This window comes from Oryctolagus cuniculus, chromosome 21 (assembly GCF_964237555.1).
Source record: "Oryctolagus cuniculus chromosome 21, mOryCun1.1, whole genome shotgun sequence".
Lineage (NCBI taxonomy): Eukaryota > Metazoa > Chordata > Mammalia > Lagomorpha > Leporidae > Oryctolagus > Oryctolagus cuniculus.
In genome coordinates, this window is record NC_091452.1 from 27,773,953 (window position 1) to 27,788,632 (window position 14,680).

General features: G+C 66.0%; 3 protein-coding genes and 1 non-coding gene across 9 annotated transcripts in view; 3 read left to right on the top strand and 1 right to left on the bottom strand.

Annotated features, from left to right (window-relative positions):
- DGCR8 (DGCR8 microprocessor complex subunit) overlaps positions 1–5,228 on the top strand; it is a 27,687-nt gene extending 22,459 nt beyond the window's left edge. For 3 of the 4 annotated variants that reach the window (XM_070065881.1, XM_070065882.1, XM_070065883.1), the window contains exons 10-14: positions 876–976; positions 1,149–1,255; positions 1,862–1,989; positions 2,750–2,863; positions 3,535–5,228. In XM_070065881.1, the coding sequence (XP_069921982.1) occupies positions 876–976; positions 1,149–1,255; positions 1,862–1,989; positions 2,750–2,863; positions 3,535–3,618 (534 nt within the window). In that variant the 3' untranslated portion in view covers positions 3,619–5,228. The remainder of the gene's footprint in view (positions 1–875; positions 977–1,148; positions 1,256–1,861; positions 1,990–2,749; positions 2,864–3,534) is intronic. The other variant, XM_070065884.1, reaches the window with a different exon arrangement.
- On the bottom strand, positions 4,378–9,214 carry TRMT2A (tRNA methyltransferase 2 homolog A). 2 transcript variants are annotated; one of them, XM_051837223.2, is made up of 13 exons: positions 9,080–9,214; positions 8,803–8,901; positions 8,074–8,606; positions 7,825–7,933; positions 7,533–7,714; positions 7,290–7,404; positions 7,061–7,176; positions 6,855–6,966; positions 6,454–6,576; positions 6,274–6,349; positions 6,074–6,190; positions 5,882–5,978; positions 4,378–5,807 (listed from the first exon to the last, which is right to left on the bottom strand). In XM_051837223.2, exons 2-13 carry the CDS (start codon positions 8,824–8,826, stop codon positions 5,552–5,554), a joined length of 1,860 nt encoding a protein of 619 aa, XP_051693183.1. In that variant the 5' UTR covers positions 8,827–8,901; positions 9,080–9,214; the 3' UTR covers positions 4,378–5,551. The 2 variants fall into 2 exon arrangements, with proteins under 2 accessions (XP_051693183.1, XP_051693184.1); XM_051837224.2 differs by having other exon boundaries at positions 8,973–9,106.
- A 253-nt stretch (positions 9,215–9,467) lies between these two features.
- RANBP1 (RAN binding protein 1) lies at positions 9,468–14,374 on the top strand. Of its 2 annotated transcripts, none has more exons than XM_051837238.2 (6): positions 9,468–9,603; positions 10,645–10,781; positions 11,968–12,125; positions 12,682–12,810; positions 13,634–13,699; positions 13,945–14,374. In XM_051837238.2, exons 1-6 carry the CDS (start codon positions 9,589–9,591, stop codon positions 14,073–14,075), a joined length of 636 nt encoding a protein of 211 aa, XP_051693198.1. In that variant the 5' UTR covers positions 9,468–9,588; the 3' UTR covers positions 14,076–14,374. The 2 variants fall into 2 exon arrangements, with proteins under 2 accessions (XP_051693198.1, XP_051693200.1); XM_051837240.2 differs by lacking the exon at positions 9,468–9,603 and adding an exon at positions 9,870–10,152.
- LOC127488360 (small nucleolar RNA SNORA77) lies at positions 13,748–13,875 on the top strand. The gene has a single exon (XR_007916034.1). It is a non-coding gene; the product is annotated as a small nucleolar RNA SNORA77 (small nucleolar RNA).
- Positions 14,375–14,680: the final 306 nt, after the last annotated feature.

Sequence of the window (14,680 nt, forward strand, 5' to 3'; positions counted from 1 at the left end):
TCTCACCTACGGATCTCACTTGTTGGGTAGATTGCGGTAGTCTGTGCTTTCCAAGGCAGGGGTCCCCGGGACCTGCATTGTTGGGTCTACATGCGTCGGGTGGTCCGTGACATCCTCTGGGCACCCATCACCTGGGCTCGTCGCCTGCTGTCTGCAGCAGTGGTGACCTGTTCGGAGGTGACTTGTCCCCTCTCTATGCGCTGTCCTGGCAGGCGGCCCCTGAGCAGACACCTGCAGAACAGGGCGGGGCCAGCTCTGTGATGGCTGTGAGCTTGGCGTGCACCCCTCTGGCTGGGCGGCCACTCTGGTGTCTGGAGCTTGCTTGTCAGCTGGGAAAAGCGACCCTCTGCCCAGTCCCGGGCCACCTTGTGCTGGGCCCCATCACGTTCCCAGAAGGGCCTGTCACAGTGCAGCCGTGGGTGCCTGGGAAATATAGTCAGCCTGATGGCGTCCCTGTGACGGGAGGGGAGAGGAGCCCAGTGAAGGTTGGAGTGGAGCTGCCACGAGCCGGGGGATGTGTGCCCAGGCTGCTGCCGGCATCCGGGGGAGCGCAGTGAGGCCCTTGCTCTCCAGCCGGCTCCCTTGGGCGTGCTCGTGCCGGAGCTGCAGGGCCACAGCTGTGATTTGTCTTGGAGACGCTGGCCAGGCCAGACCGCCCGTTGCTGTCTGGGCCGGCGTCTCCGTGGGGCCTCTGGCCTCGGAGAGCTGGACTTTGCAAGGTGCCCGACTTCCCTCGCCTGTGATTTCCAGAAGGCTCCTCCCTCAAGCCTCGGCCTCTGGTTGTCCCTCTGTCAGAATGAGGAGGCGGGGTCCCAGCGAAAGTGTCCGGGGGCGGCGGCCGGGCCGGGACTCACAGCATCCGTTTGGTGTTGCAGTACTTTAACCACATCAGTATCGAGGACTCGCGGGTCTACGAGCTGACCAGCAAGGCTGGGCTGTTGTCTCCGTATCAGATCCTCCACGAGTGCCTTAAAAGGTAGGGCAGGAGCTCCCGGCTCTTCCTCCTGGGCGGAGCCCGTGGAATTGCGTGGGGAGGATGGAGGCGCCCCCGCCCGCCGCGAAGCAGGTGGGGAGCGTCCCCGAGCAGCCCTCCCAGGAGTCCCGTTCTCTGCTCGCCGCTCCATGCCACCTTGTCTTGGCTCTCGTAGAAACCATGGAATGGGGGACACATCCATCAAGTTCGAGGTGGTTCCTGGGAAAAACCAGAAGAGCGAATACGTCATGGCGTGCGGCAAGCACACAGTGCGCGGGTGGTGTAAGGACCCCGCTCCCGCTCCCCGCGCGGGCTCCCTGGCTCTGCCCCGCCACTGCCCTGGCCCTCTCCCCAGCTGTAGCAGTGTGGCGCCTACGCCTGTGCGGCCTGTGCCCTGTGGCAGGAGGGGAGGCCAGTCTCCCAGCACTGCAGGCAGGGGTTCTGCACCACGCCTGCCCCTCACCTGCCCTCCACAATTTGGTCTCTGGGCTCCTGTGTCTGAAACTTACCTTTGTTGGATACCCGTACGGCCCAGAGCAGTTTTGTGCCAGTGAGAAGGCCCTGGGAAACCGTCTGGCCACACGTGGCCCTGCGCGCCCTGGGCTTCCCCGCTGAGTGGGCAGGCTGGGCGAGCGCCTTGGCCGACCTTGCTGTCCCTCGTCTGGGCAGCATCTGGTGTCCCCCCTTAGCCCAGTGGCACCCCCGTGCCCCCGGGTGGTGCTGCTGCTGTGGGCTGGTGGAGGGTGGGAGGCCCCATCGCCGAAGCCACAAGGCTCAGGTGCCCAGCGTGGTGGCAGGGCGCCTAGGCCCTCCTGTAGCAGGCTCCGGCCGCCTGCGCAGTGCTGGCCAGGCGCACGGGACGCCCTCTCCACGCATGCTCTCTCACAGGCAAGAACAAGAGAGTTGGCAAGCAGCTGGCCTCCCAGAAGATCCTGCAGCTGCTGCACCCACACGTCAAGAACTGGGGCTCCTTACTGCGCATGTACGGCCGCGAGAGCAGCAAGATGGTCAAGCAGGTGACAGCCCCTCCCTGGACAGGCGTGAGGACTGCGGCTCTGCCCCGGCTCCGCCTGCCCCAGAGCTGCCCCAGAGCGCTCCATGCCAGGCCCGGGGTCGTTTCCCGAGTGTGAGTGCTGCCGGGCCGTGCAGAGATGGCAGGAGACGCTGGTGGGAGCCAGACCCTCCCCCCCTGCCACAGAGGGCTGCACTGAGCTTCCCTGAGGGACCCCAGGGGTCAGGGCTGAGCCTGTGGCCTTTAGCTGAAGGGTCTGTCACCTGTCTTGTCCCTCCTGTTTTTGCCACGTAAACCAGTGCCCACACCGAGGGGTGGCAGGGAGCACTGGGAGCCGTGTGTGTGCTGTCGTGTTTCCCCAGCCTCGGCTGACTGGCATCCCCACAGGAGGAGGGGTGCTAGGGGTGCTGGAGGGGTGGCTGTGGGCCGCCAGGCCCGTCAGGGGGCTGTGGGAAGTGAGGGGCAGTGTAGACAGAGCTGCCGCCTGTGCTGAGCGTTCTCCCGCCTGAGCCCGAGGGAAGGGGAGCAAGCCTGGCTTCCACCCACGGGGGAGAAGTGCTGTGCCCCGCCGCGCTCTGGGTGGCCGTGGGACCCCTGGGGGTGGCTCATGGCAAGACAGGAAGGGGCCGAGCAGAGCTGGGCCGCGGTGGGAGCACCCCTGCCCCGCTGGCTGTGGCCGTGCGGTGGTCAGTTCTGGAGGCGCGCTGGAGTCGTGGGACACTGTGCTGCCCTGCAGTCCCGAGAGCAAGGCCTGTGCTCCCCAGGAGACCTCGGACAAGAGCGTGATCGAGCTGCAGCAGTACGCCAAGAAGAACAAGCCCAACCTGCACATCCTGAGCAAGCTCCAGGAGGAGATGAAGAGGCTGGCTGAGGAGCGGGTGCGCGCTGCCCCCGGCCCCCACGCCTGGAACCCCCTCCAGATGAGGCGAGAGGCGCTCCTCTCTGAGCTTCAGCACGGATGACTACGTCTAGAGAATCCCTGCTTTAGCTAGAGCGCTGGCAGGCCAGCCTGCGGGGTGGGGTGGCCTCTGTCCTGACGCGGTGCCAGGGCTGAGAGGCCAGGCCCGTGGGAGTTTGCAGGGCTTGGGGAGCAGGACTGGGTTCCGGGAAAAGCCACTTTGGACACCCACCCCAGAGAGGGCTCTGTCCCCAGGCTCTATTTTGGGTGGTCATACACGACCCTGCCTCTGGGCCTTAGGGGCCCGGAGCGTCTGGCCTGTAGCTGTGGCCTTAGCCCTGCCCACCCTGTGGTGGGTGTGGTCCTTGTCTAGCTAGAGCTAGCAGGGCTGGCCAGCCTGTCCCAGGAGAGGAAATGGCCCTGGCTGGAGGGGAGGGCTGACGGGACCTGGGAGCCGTGCTGGCCCACTGCACTTCTGGCTGCGGCAGGCGTGTGATGCGCTGCGGCAGCCTGGCCTGTTGCTCAGCTCTCCCCCCGGCCTGGCTGGCCTCACAGCCCCGTGCCCTCTGGCCTGCAGGCCTCCTGGTCCCCGGCCGAGCGTCCCTCTGGCCAAGCCTTCCTTGGCTTCCCTAACCTTTGTTGTCCTTCCAGGAGGAGACTCGGAAGAAGCCCAAGATGTCGATCGTGGCGTCTGCTCAGCCTGGCGGTGAGCCCCTGTGCACTGTGGACGTGTGAGGCAGCGGCGTGGGCCAGGACAGGGCCTGCCAGCTGCACTCCCAGGGAGACCACCGGCCTCTCTGCAGCATCTGGCTGCCAGCCTGCGTCCTCCACCGTGGCCGGTGTGCTGACGCCTGGGCCAGATGGTGGGGGCTCTGGTGCACACCAGCCGCAGCTCTTCCCTGGAGGCTGCTTCAGGATCAACTCAAAGTGACTACACGTGGAAGCTGATGGCTCCCAGGCAGCCGTAGACCCTGCTGTGCCTGCCTGCTACAGACTGTTTTTATGAACGACTTCATGAATTTTAGTATGTAGTACTTACACCAGAGACCCGGATGCCAGATGACATGAGAGCAGGCGGCTACGCCCTGTGGCTGGCCCACAGTGCCGGCTGGCCTGTGCCCCCAGCTCCTGCGGAGCCAGTGCCAGGGACCTGGTCTGACGGCACCCACAGCACCTGTCCCCTGCCCGCCTCCTGTATTTGCCCCTTTTCTCTGAAAAAGTCCCAGCAATTGAAAGGAGCACCTAAGACCATCTTGGTGTAAAATAAACACAATTTTAGCCTCAGAACTGTTTTTCAGAGATCACAGGCAAACTGCAGGGCTCCAGCCAGCCAGGACAATAGCTGCTTGCTGGCCGGGGTGCCGCTGGGCTGTGGTCTGATTTTCCGGTCCAGTCCTAATGCCCTGCAGGCCACCTGCCTGGACACCAAGGCCACTCTCCCTGGCCACTGGTACCAGTTTTTTACAAGAGTTTTTGCACAGTCAGGTCCACCTGTGCTCTCATCAATTTTTAAAGCTTTTATGATATTTTAGCATTTGGAGAGAAACTTTTACAGAGAGAGTAGAAAGGTAGATTTGGAATCATGCATTTTAGCAAGTGGAGGTGTGTAAACAGGAAGTGGGCCTCAGGTGCAGTCCGTTCTGGATCCAGAGCTGGCTGTGAGTGGCAGCCGCTGTCCTGCCTCCTGTGACTACAGCCAGGACCCGTGCTCACTGGTTCTGGTGTGGGGTACAGGTGAGGGCCTGTCTGAGCCTCAGGACCCTTGCAACAGTGGCTGATGGTCAGCTCCATTTGCAGCTCCGATCCAGGCCCATGTGCTGTGGGCACCATTAGATGCAGGAGTCCAGTGTCAGGCTGTGCACCCTGTGTCCGTCTCACCACACCCCCAAGGACTGTGGACGGCGCTTGTTGCTAGGATGCTGGCCGGGGGCCACCCTCAGCATTTCCTTCCTGTCCCACCTTTGTGACCGAGGTCGGCTTCTGTGTTGGTCTGCAGAGAAGAAACCCTCCCAGTCAAGTGGCTATAATCACACGCTTGCCTCCGTCCCGCTTCCTGTCTGCAGCTTCAAGTCAGTTGGCCGTGACTGTTGCCCTTAGAGCAGCCAGATGCACCCCCGCGAACCAAAGCTTTGTGCACTTGTGTTTCCCTAGAGGCCAGTGAGCCTCACCGTGGCCCCAGCACAGCCGGGGTCCTCACAGCCACCACGTGTGGGTCGAGTCCTGCGCGTGCACAGCCGTGCCGCGGGGGCCCCGACGGATGCCAGTGCTGATGTGTGGATGCTGGCCATGGCTGTAAGGCTGAGCCCTGGTTGTCTGAAGCATAAAGCAAACTGTCCAAGAGGGAATGGCTGTATTGTTTTCTTCTGCCTACGGGAGGCTGGGGCTTGTGCACTGGGCCTGTCTAGGCCCCCTCCCACAGGCTAGGTGCCCCAGGGTGGAGCCTGGACTGGTCTCCTGGTGAGCTCTGCACTGTCCTCCCTCTGGGCGCAGTCTTGCTATGGTCAGGCTTGGCAGCGAGGGCCTGGGGACCGAGGCTTCCAGACAGTCCGGGGGGCCTGGGGGCTCCCAGCAGTCGTTTATTCTGGCCCTCCCAACCTAGGTACTGCTCCAGAAGACTTGGGGTGGGGACAGGCAGGCTGCAGGGGCCACAGCCACGTGCCTGCTGGTCTCACACCTCCTGGCTGCTTGCCCCTGGGCATCCTGGGGCACAGCTCTCTGGGGGGTCCTCTGGGGGCCCAGGTGGGGGTGGGGCTGGAGGGTCCCGGTGCTCCAGGGGCCCTGTGCCGTTGGGGTGCTCCTGCTCCACCCTCTCGAACAGGATGAGCATCTCACAGTGCGGGGTCTGCGGGAACAGGTCCACGGCCACGGCCTTCACCGGCCGAAAGGGTGTCCCCTTCACCCGGTTAGACGGGGCTCTGCAGAGGCTGTGGAGGGAGGCGCCACGGTCAGCTCCCAGGGTGGGAGAGGGCCTGCGCCCCAGCCCCTGTCCAGCACTTACTCCACGAAGTTGCTCATGGCCGCCCGGGGATTGCATGAGACGTAGAGGAGCCGCCGGAGGCTCTCAGCTCTGCGGACTGCCAGGATCACCTTGGAATCTGAGGAACAGGGGTGTGGGCTGGGTCCCCAGGGCCCAGACCCATGCCCACAGCCTGGCCTCTGCCCGGCGTCACCTCCCTCGGCACCCACTCACGTAGGCCGGCGCGGGGTGGATCCAGGATGGCCACAAGCTGCTGGGAGGCCAGTCTGCTCACCAGGGCGGGCACCAGGTCCTCGGCCCTCCCGCAGTGGAACTCCACGTTGCTGAGCTCTGCAGAGGGCCCCCAGCCCTGTCAGCGGGCCCTGACGCCCCTTCCCTGCCCGCCCGCCCGTGCCGGGGCCTGCCACTCTCACCATTGGCACAGGCGTTCACCCGGGCGTCCTCCACGGCCTCCTGGCTCATCTCGATCCCGATGACCCGCTTCACCTTCTGCAAAGAGACGGCGCCAGTGACGATAGCTCGGAGGGGAGAGGCCCAGGGCAGTGGGGGCCAGGTGGCCTCGGAGGTGGGGCTCGCTGGATGGGAGGGCTCACCCGGGCCAGGGCCAGGCCGATGGTGCCAGTGCCACAGCACACGTCCAACACCGTGCTCCCCGCGTCCAGCTGAGCCCACTCCTGGATGACCGTGTACAGCACCTCGGCTGCGGCTGTGTTCACCTGCAGGACAGCAGCTGGGACGTCAGCGGTGGCCTGGCTCTCCTGCCGTCACTCGGGCCCTCTTCCTGCCCCCGGATCTGCAGGAGGCAGTAACCTCACCCAGCCCCCTGGCTTCAGGGACCAAAGCCGTGCCTGGGGGGCAGCCCGTCCGCTGTCCCCACGGCTTCCTACGGCAGCAAGAGCATGCAGGAGACTTCCCCCAGCCCAAAGGCCACCAAGACCCCCTGGCCTCAGCCCTCCCTCCGCGAGGCCTCAGGCCCACCGGGAGCTCCGTCTACCTGGAAGAAGGCGTGCGGGGAGATGCGGAAGGTCAGGCCGAGCACGTCCTCGTAGATGAACCGGTCCCCGGCCACGTGCTCCAGGGGCAAGCCCTCCTGGCTGGGGGTCTTCCTGTGAGTGGGGAGGGGGAGGCCCGCATCAGCGTCCCGAGACCGCCCTCCCCCACACGGGCCAGCCCTGCACCTCCCCGACCTGGGCCCCTCACCGCTGCCCCTCCTCCGCGAAGTAGAGGCAGGTGACCCCGCTGGCCTGGCCCGGGCCCTCCGTGAAGTGGCGCGCCAGGGAGGCCTTCAGCTCCGCCAGCTCCTCGGGGCTCAGCTTCTGGAGACAGGGCAGGGGCGGGGGGAGGCCCAGGCTCAGGCTGTGCCAAGGACACACAAGACCAGACCCCTTCTCCCCCAACCCCTGACACCACAGGGCCACCAGCCTGAGACCTGGGGGTGGAAGTAGGCGATGGCCATGGCCTGGCCCCGGCGGCTGGTGCGCACGGTCAGCTGCCTCCAGTGGCCCGTGTATGTCTCGGGGTCGTATGCTGAGTAGGGGGTGCACCTGTGGGAGCCACGCCGGGCGCTCAGTGCCCAGTGTCTGCTCGTCGGGCTCCCTGCTCTCTCCCCCGCCTGACCACACCACATGCCCGCTGCTCCCAGGCTGCCCCAGGGTCAGGGGTGTGGCCTCACCGGATGAACTCCTGGAAGGCCTTCACCACCCGCTTGGTGGCCTCGGGGATGTGCACGGTGTCGAAGGGGGCGGCCACGGCACACGTCCCGCCCTTGTACTTGCCGAGCCGGCAGCCGACGGTGTTGTCCTGCCCGTCCACGCCGACGCCCACCAGGAACTCACACTTGTTCCGGTACTCGGTCTGCGGGGAGGGGCCAGCAGTCACCCCAGCTGGCGGCTCCACAGGCCCCGGGGTGGGGGGGCCCCCACAGGCGCCGGCCAAAGCAGGGGCGCAGGCGAGCACAGCCTGACCTGCTGGGGCGACGGCCGGACCCCCTCCAGGGGGCAGCAGGCCTTGTGGTGCTTGTGCCTCTGTGACAGCAGCCAGGGCAGCAGGGCGTGGTTGGTGTTCCCAATCTCCCTGCGGGCGGAGGGCGGAGGGCGGCGGCCCGTGGTCAGACGCAGCCCGCCGCCCCTCTCTGTCCCCTGATGGCTGCGAGGCCCCCTTGGCAGGTGCCCTGCCCAGTGCGCGGCGGCCGCGGGGACCGGGAGCCCACTCACTTGGCCAGCTTCTGCAGCACCTGCTCGCACTCCAGCCGCTTGCGCTCCAGCTGCTCGGCGTAGGGCACCGTCCACAGCGGGGTCACCACGTCGGCCACCTGCGCGGCCACTGGCGCCTCCCCCTCGCCTTCCTCCCGCTGCCGCTTCTTCCTGGCCATGGGGTCGGCCTTGGGCCGGGCCAGGCGCACGCTGAGCGGCCGGCCTTTCCACAGGGCGCCGTGCAGCACGCGCAGGGCCTTGTCGCGCTCGGCGGCGCTGCGGAACGTCACGAAGGCGCACGGCGGCTGCCCGAAAAGCTTGGTCTTGTGCGGCTGCAGGCCGAAGCGGCCCAGGAAGCGCCGGACGTCGCTGAAGCTGGCGTGGCGAGGCACGTTCTGCAGCTCCAGCTTGAAGATCTCGGACGTGAACAGGTCAGCCCGGATGTAGCTGTACAGGCCAGGCTGAGGGCCTTCCTCCTCCTCCTCCTCCCCTTCCCGGGGGGCTGCAGGGGCTCTGCTGCTGTCCTGGCCGCAGCCATCCAGGGCCTCCGGGCTCTGCGTCGGGGCAGGCAAGGGCTGGACCCGAGGCTGGACCCATCCCTGCACCCAAGACCTCCGTTCCTGCACGCGACCCCACAGCCCAGCGCCACTAGCTCCCGGGAGCCCAATCCCATCTTCCCCGCCACGCCCTCCCCCCCACCATGCCACCCGCTCTAACGCCCAGTTCCTCCCACCCTTCCTTGCACTTTACTTCGTTTTCGGGCTTGTCGCTCATGGTCGTGGGCCTCAGATGCCTACACCGTCGGGGGGGGGGGTCCCACGTGAACCGCCTCGACGCCTAGTCTCGGGCCTGTCAACAGGGCAGGCGCTCAGAAAGCAAGCCCGGCGCCACGAGGTCACCGCACACTCACGGGCACCCACCTCGGGTACGGGCGGGATTCGAACCCCGGGTGGTCAAGGCCGGGTTTCCGCCACGGGGCTGCACTGTCCGCCCGCCCGCCCGCCAGGGGCCCGCGACGGTCACTTGCCTCCCCGTGGCCGCTCTCCAGTCCGCCAGCGAGCGCCGCCGAGGCGGCAAGTCTCTATGGCCCCGACTTCCGGCGACGTCATCGCCACGCGCCGGCCCCGATTTCTGGCCACTCGCTCGGGCGCCGGGGGCGCGCGCGCGGCCCGGGGCGGAAATGCGCGCGGGGGCCGCCGGGAGTGCGCGCTCGCTTGCTCGCTCGCTCGCTCGCTCTTTCTCTCCGGCTGACGGGTGGGCCAGGCATGCGCCGCGGGCGTTTTGGCGGGAAGTGCGGGGCGGGCCGGACAATGAGAGTGTCCGCCGCCTGAGCCAATAAAGCTGCGCTGGTTTTGAATCGCGGCGCGTTTCCCGCCGCCGGGGTCAGGGGTCGGGGTTCGGGTCGCGGGGCGGAGGGAAGGCGGGCGGGAGGCGCCGGCGCCAGACGCGGAGGGAGAGAGCTCAGACCAAGCCGCCGAGAGGCCGCGGAGTCAGCGACGCCCGAGCCAGCCGAGCCGCCGCCGCCGCCGCGCCCCCATGGCGGCCACCAAGGTGCGGCCAGACCCGGGCGGGGGCAGGGCGGGCGGGCGGGGGCCGGGGCCGCTGTCGGCGGCCACGTGGGCGGCCCGCGCCGCCGCCGCCAACCCCCGCCGGCCTGCGGGCTCGGCGCCCGCGGGGCTTTCGGGGGTCGGGGCGTGCGCGGGGCCCTGAGGGGGCTGCGGGGCCTGCGGGGCCCGGAGGGGGCTTCGGGGCCTGCGGGGGCCGGGCCCAGGGTCTGCGGAGCGCCCCGCGTGACCTTGGGGTGGGCCGGGGAGCGGCCATCGCCGAGCGGAGCGGCCCCGCAGCCGGGCCGGCGGCCGGCGGTGTGTTCCGGCTGGGCCCGCTTGCGGGCTTCCCACTACGCTCGTGTCTGTCGCCCACGCAGCCCTTCATTCATTCCGTGCTGGCGGCTGCAACCGCCGCCCGCCTCCGGGGCGGAAGCTTGCGTGCGGCGGGGACGCGGGGCTGGGGGACCCAGGGCGGGGGCGGCTTTTGTGCGTGTTCCCTGCGGGCCGCAGCGTAGCCGCAGTGCCGTGGATCCGAGGGAGGGGCAACAGAAAGGTGTTCTCTTTTCCGGCTTGGGGCTGCTCGTGGATCTCGGTGTTTTTTTTTTTTTCTTTCTTTTTCATTTTTTTTTTTAATGGGCTTTTGGTTCACCCAGGCACGTGCCTGTGAGACTGGGAGCTGCCCTGATTGGATAAGAGTTTTATGGCTTCTCCTTTGGATGATTTTTCTCTTATCACCCTATCAACTCCGACTCCTGATAAAATTACTGGGAGTAGATTTACGAATGTCATATAAACGCCGGCAGCCTTACAGGGATTTTCCCAAGCTGTAAAAAAACTGAGAGGTCCCGGGGAAGGCTGATTTGGAGGCCCGACTCCTTGTGCGCTTTGATCTTCGCACGCTCGGGTTCTTCCCAGGCCTCGTTTCGGGAGCCCCAGCCTCGGGCAATGGGGTTGATGTCCCGGGGTCTGGCCGCCTGGTGGTGGGCCTCGGCTGTGGGCCAGGTGTGCCGGCGGCAGTGTCACCTGTCGTGGCCTCTCTCTGCAGGACAGTCACGAGGACCACGACACCTCCACGGAGAATGCGGACGAGTCCAACCACGACCCCCAGTTTGAGCCAATAGTCTCTCTTCCCGAGCAAGAAATCAAGACGCTGGAGGAAGATGAGGAGGAACTTTTTAAAATGTAAGCGGGCCCCCGCGTTGCCCAGGGGCTGTTGTCTGAAGGCTCGCTGCGTGGCAGCCAAAAGGAAAGGCGGGGAGGGGAGAGAGCTGCCGTCCCTCCCCTGGTTGGGACCCATCGCCTCCCAGGTGCACAAGCAGGAAGCTAGATTGCAAATGCGGAGTAGCGGGGATTCGAACCGGCAGCGCCCCGGGTCTCGGCTCAGCCCGCTGGCCCGGGCCCACCCCCATGAAGCCGGTTTTTCGTGTGGGTGTCAGGCGCTTGGCCTGAGTTGAGCAGACCAGGACTGGACGGCCTGGAATTGACCTACTCACTCCGCAGCCTGCTGAGCTGCACACATCTCCCGTGTGACACCCCACCTCCCAGTATCCCCTAGTCACGGGGACACTCCAGAGTTTGTCATGGCCGCGGGAGCAGGGGCCAGCGTCTAGGTGCCTGGCGAGGGCCGGCCAGGGTCTCTCTCTCCGTGCGGTCACTGACGCCACCTCGGGACCGTGTCCTTAAGCAGCTCCCACAGGCGCTGCCTTCCCGGAGGTTGAATTTAGGGGCATGTGCAGTCCTCAGCACTGCGTGGGCAGCCCGGGGCCCGCGAGTCCCCACTTGCTGTTTCCAGTGGACCCAGAGCACCTGCCCTCACGGGTGGGCGTGGCTGGGGCAGCGAGGGCCTGCGGTGGCAGGCGTGGTGTTGCCGCCCACACTCAACCTGCCGGAAGTTGAGGCTGTTACACCTTAGTGAAAGCAAGGGAGGGGCTCCCCCGCCCCCACACTCTAGGCTGCTCTAAGAGCATGTTCAGGTTTGGTTCCCTGAACTCTGGGCCCTCGCTGCAGGGAAGGGGAAGGGGGCTGAGGGTGACCCAGAGGGCAGTGGCATCCCCAGGACTCTGCCCGTGGGAGGGCTGACTCCTCCCTGCAGTGAGGCGCCCAGGGACGGGGTGGGGGGCGCTCCTGCTGTCCTGGGCACCTGGGTCCCTGGCTGCCCCTCCTCACCGCTGGGTGGGAGGACTGGGCCTGCTGTAGGGGCTCTCCTCGGCCTTGCCTGCTTCCATGCTGTCCCCCCGCCTCTGTCGGGTGCAGCTGGGGACTGGTGCCCGACGCGGGAGGGCGCCTGCTGATGGCGCGCCCAGCGGCCCGTGCTGCCTCCTGCATGTGCTCCCGTGGGCGCGCACTCACCGGGGCGCTCCTCCCGCAGGCGGGCCAAGCTCTTCCGATTCGCCTCGGAGAACGACCTCCCGGAGTGGAAGGAGCGCGGCACGGGCGACGTGAAGCTCCTGAAGCACAGGGAGAAGGGGACCATCCGCCTGCTCATGAGGAGAGACAAGACCCTGAAGATCTGCGCCAACCACTACAGTAGGCGGCTGGGCCGCACCGCCGGGGGAGGGGGGCTGTCAGTGCCTCCTGGGTGGGCAGCCTCCCAGGACGTCCCGCTGCAGGGCTGGGGAGGAGGCAGCCGCGTGGCCTCGGCTGTCTGTCTGCGGTGCCACTGCACACAGGCCCTGCTGCTCCTGTTGGGAGCCGTGCGCTTCCTGGACGTCCCTTGGTGTCCCTCCTAGTGCCCGTGTTTGCTGGGCCGTGCCCCGGGTGGTGGGCAGTTTGCAGAGCCCCTGGGGGGAGGGGGACAGGTGTGAGGACCACGTGTGTCCGTCCCTGCCTCCTTGGGAGCCGGCTCTGCCAGGTCCTCATCCTCATCAAGCCCAGTTTGCGCATTTCCCCAGGGGGCTTCCCTCATCCCCACACCCCTCCAGAGCCTTGCCAGGGTGCGCCTGGTGGCTTTCTGTGTGAGCCAGAAGTATCTATAACAGGGCTGCCAGTGGCCTTGTCACCTGGTGGTGTCCCTGGATAACGGGCGGGGGAGCGGGGCTGGCCTTGGTGGCCCCACCACCCTCACAGGCGTCTTCCCTCCCAGTCACGCCAATGATGGAGTTGAAGCCGAACGCAGGCAGTGACCGTGCCTGGGTCTGGAACACCCACGCCGATTTCGCCGACGAGTGCCCGAAGCCGGAGCTGCTGGCCATCCGTTTCCTCAACGCTGAGAGTGAGCAGAGCACACGTGTGCCCTTGGCCGCTGCGGGAGAGCTGGCTGTAGCCGGGAGTGTGTGCCGGGGGCTGGGGTCAGCCTGCAGCCCTGGGCGGGGAGCACCCTGCGACCCTGCACTTAGTGCCTGCTCTCGTGGGTGTGGGCGGGTCGGGTGCCTGAGATGCCCCTGGGCTTCCAGGAGAGCCATGGGCCCAGGCCGACCTCTCCACTCGGGTCTTTCCGGTCAGCATCATGCAGAGCTGTGGCTGGTAGTTGCCATGTTGGTGGGCACCATGGCCTGGTCCCAGTCCCCCAGGGCTGACTGGTGCTGAGCGAACACCGCCCAGCTCAGGAGCGGGGCTCTCCAGCAAGGGCATGGGGCCACAGCAGGGAGGCCCTGGCCAGTACGGCCTGTGGGGTCCGGGGACCTCAGGAGACAGTCGCTCTGGTTCGGAGGGAAGCTCAGGACTGGCCTCAGAGCGCAGGCCACCCTTTACTCCCAAGCTGCCGTTGTGATACCGGCACGCCGTCTTGGCCTGCCAGCTCCAGTCCCAGTCACTCCATTCCTGGTCCCCATCCCTGCTCGTGCGCCTGGGAGGGCAGCAGAACACAAGTCCAGGCTCCTGGCTTTGGCCTGGCCCAGCCTCAGCTGCTGGGGCCAATTGGAGTGAACCATGAAGGACCCCTTTCTCTCTCCCTCTGTACTTCAATCATTTTGTTTTTCAATTCAATCAACAAATCTTTCCTAAACAAACAAGATGGCTGTGGGATACCTTCTGTGAGCCCCGCTCTCCCGACGCAGCGTGTGTCCCCTCAGGAAGCCGTCTCCTTCCTTCCACAGATGCACAGAAATTCAAAACAAAGTTTGAAGAATGCAGGAAAGAGATCGAGGAGCGAGAAAAGAAAGGTGAGCAGGCAGGTGCTGCCCGTGGCAGGGCGGGGGGCAGGGGTCCTCGCAGGCTCACTCTGCACCCGGCCGCACACCCGGGCGGGTGCTTTTTCCGTCTGCCAGAGAAACATGCCAGGGAGCTGTGGCCACACCTCGACCTGTGGGGGGTGATGCAGCTGCCCTGGGACACGGCGCTCAGCTGCCTTGTCGGGGGAGGGGAGCCGCGCTGGGTCCTCACTGTGCCCGCTGTTACCATCACACAGGAACCGGCACAAACGACAGCGCCGAGAAGGTGGCCGAGAAGCTCCAGTCTCTGTCCGTGCAGGGGGCGAGCGAGGAGCCCGCGGAGCCGGAGCAGGAGCAGGCCCCGGAGGCCGCCGGGGAGCAGCACTGAGCGCCTCGCCCTCCCGCCCCTCCCGTCCCTTCTGCCTCTTTCAGTTTTTTTAAAGCCCTGCCCCTCTTTTACGGTTTGTTTTACTTCTGTTTTGTTTTTGCAAGGGACTTTATATAAAGAACTGAATTCAACATTCAGGTGGTTTTATTTTTTCAGTTTTTGGCCCTCTCGAAGCCAACTTGAGCAGTCCATTCCCCAGTCATGAACATGTACTGTGCTGATAACTTCCTTTTCCATAGTGGAAACACTTATTTATAGGCATCAGAAATAGTGAATAAAAGACACATTTGAAACCTGGAGCGGACGGCCGCGCTGCGTGTGTGCGGGGCCCCTGTGCTGCGAGCTGGTCCCCCTCCGCATGCGCACCCCAGCAGGTGCCTGGCGGGCGGGGCTGGGGCTGCGGAGGGCTAGGAAGCTGGGTGTGGGGTTGGTTAGCCCCGACAGAGGGCACAGCCGGGCTAGTAGCAGTCGTGCGGGGCCGTGCCCGCAGCCCTTGTGTTGAAAAGCCGGTTGTGATCTCTGGAAAGAACTCCTGTGCTGAACTGGAGGGGTGGGGGTGTGCTGCGGCAGCTTTCCAAGGAAGCCGCATCCATGCCCAAGGCTTC

Excerpts from the sequence above, each read along its gene's own strand:
- TRMT2A (XM_051837223.2), bottom strand. The coding sequence starts at position 8,826 with ATGAGCGACAAGCCCGAAAACGAA. Across the intron at positions 6,191-6,273 it reads GGTGAACGCCTGTGCCAATG|AGCTCAGCAACGTGGAGTTC; the intron begins GTGAGAGTGGCA and ends GGCCCTCTGCAG. Across the intron at positions 5,979-6,073 it reads TCCACCCCGCGCCGGCCTAC|ATTCCAAGGTGATCCTGGCA; the intron begins GTGAGTGGGTGC and ends CCTGTTCCTCAG.
- RANBP1 (XM_051837238.2), top strand. Across the intron at positions 12,126-12,681 it reads GATCTGCGCCAACCACTACA|TCACGCCAATGATGGAGTTG; the intron begins GTAGGCGGCTGG and ends CTTCCCTCCCAG. Across the intron at positions 13,700-13,944 it reads CGAGGAGCGAGAAAAGAAAG|GAACCGGCACAAACGACAGC; the intron begins GTGAGCAGGCAG and ends ACCATCACACAG.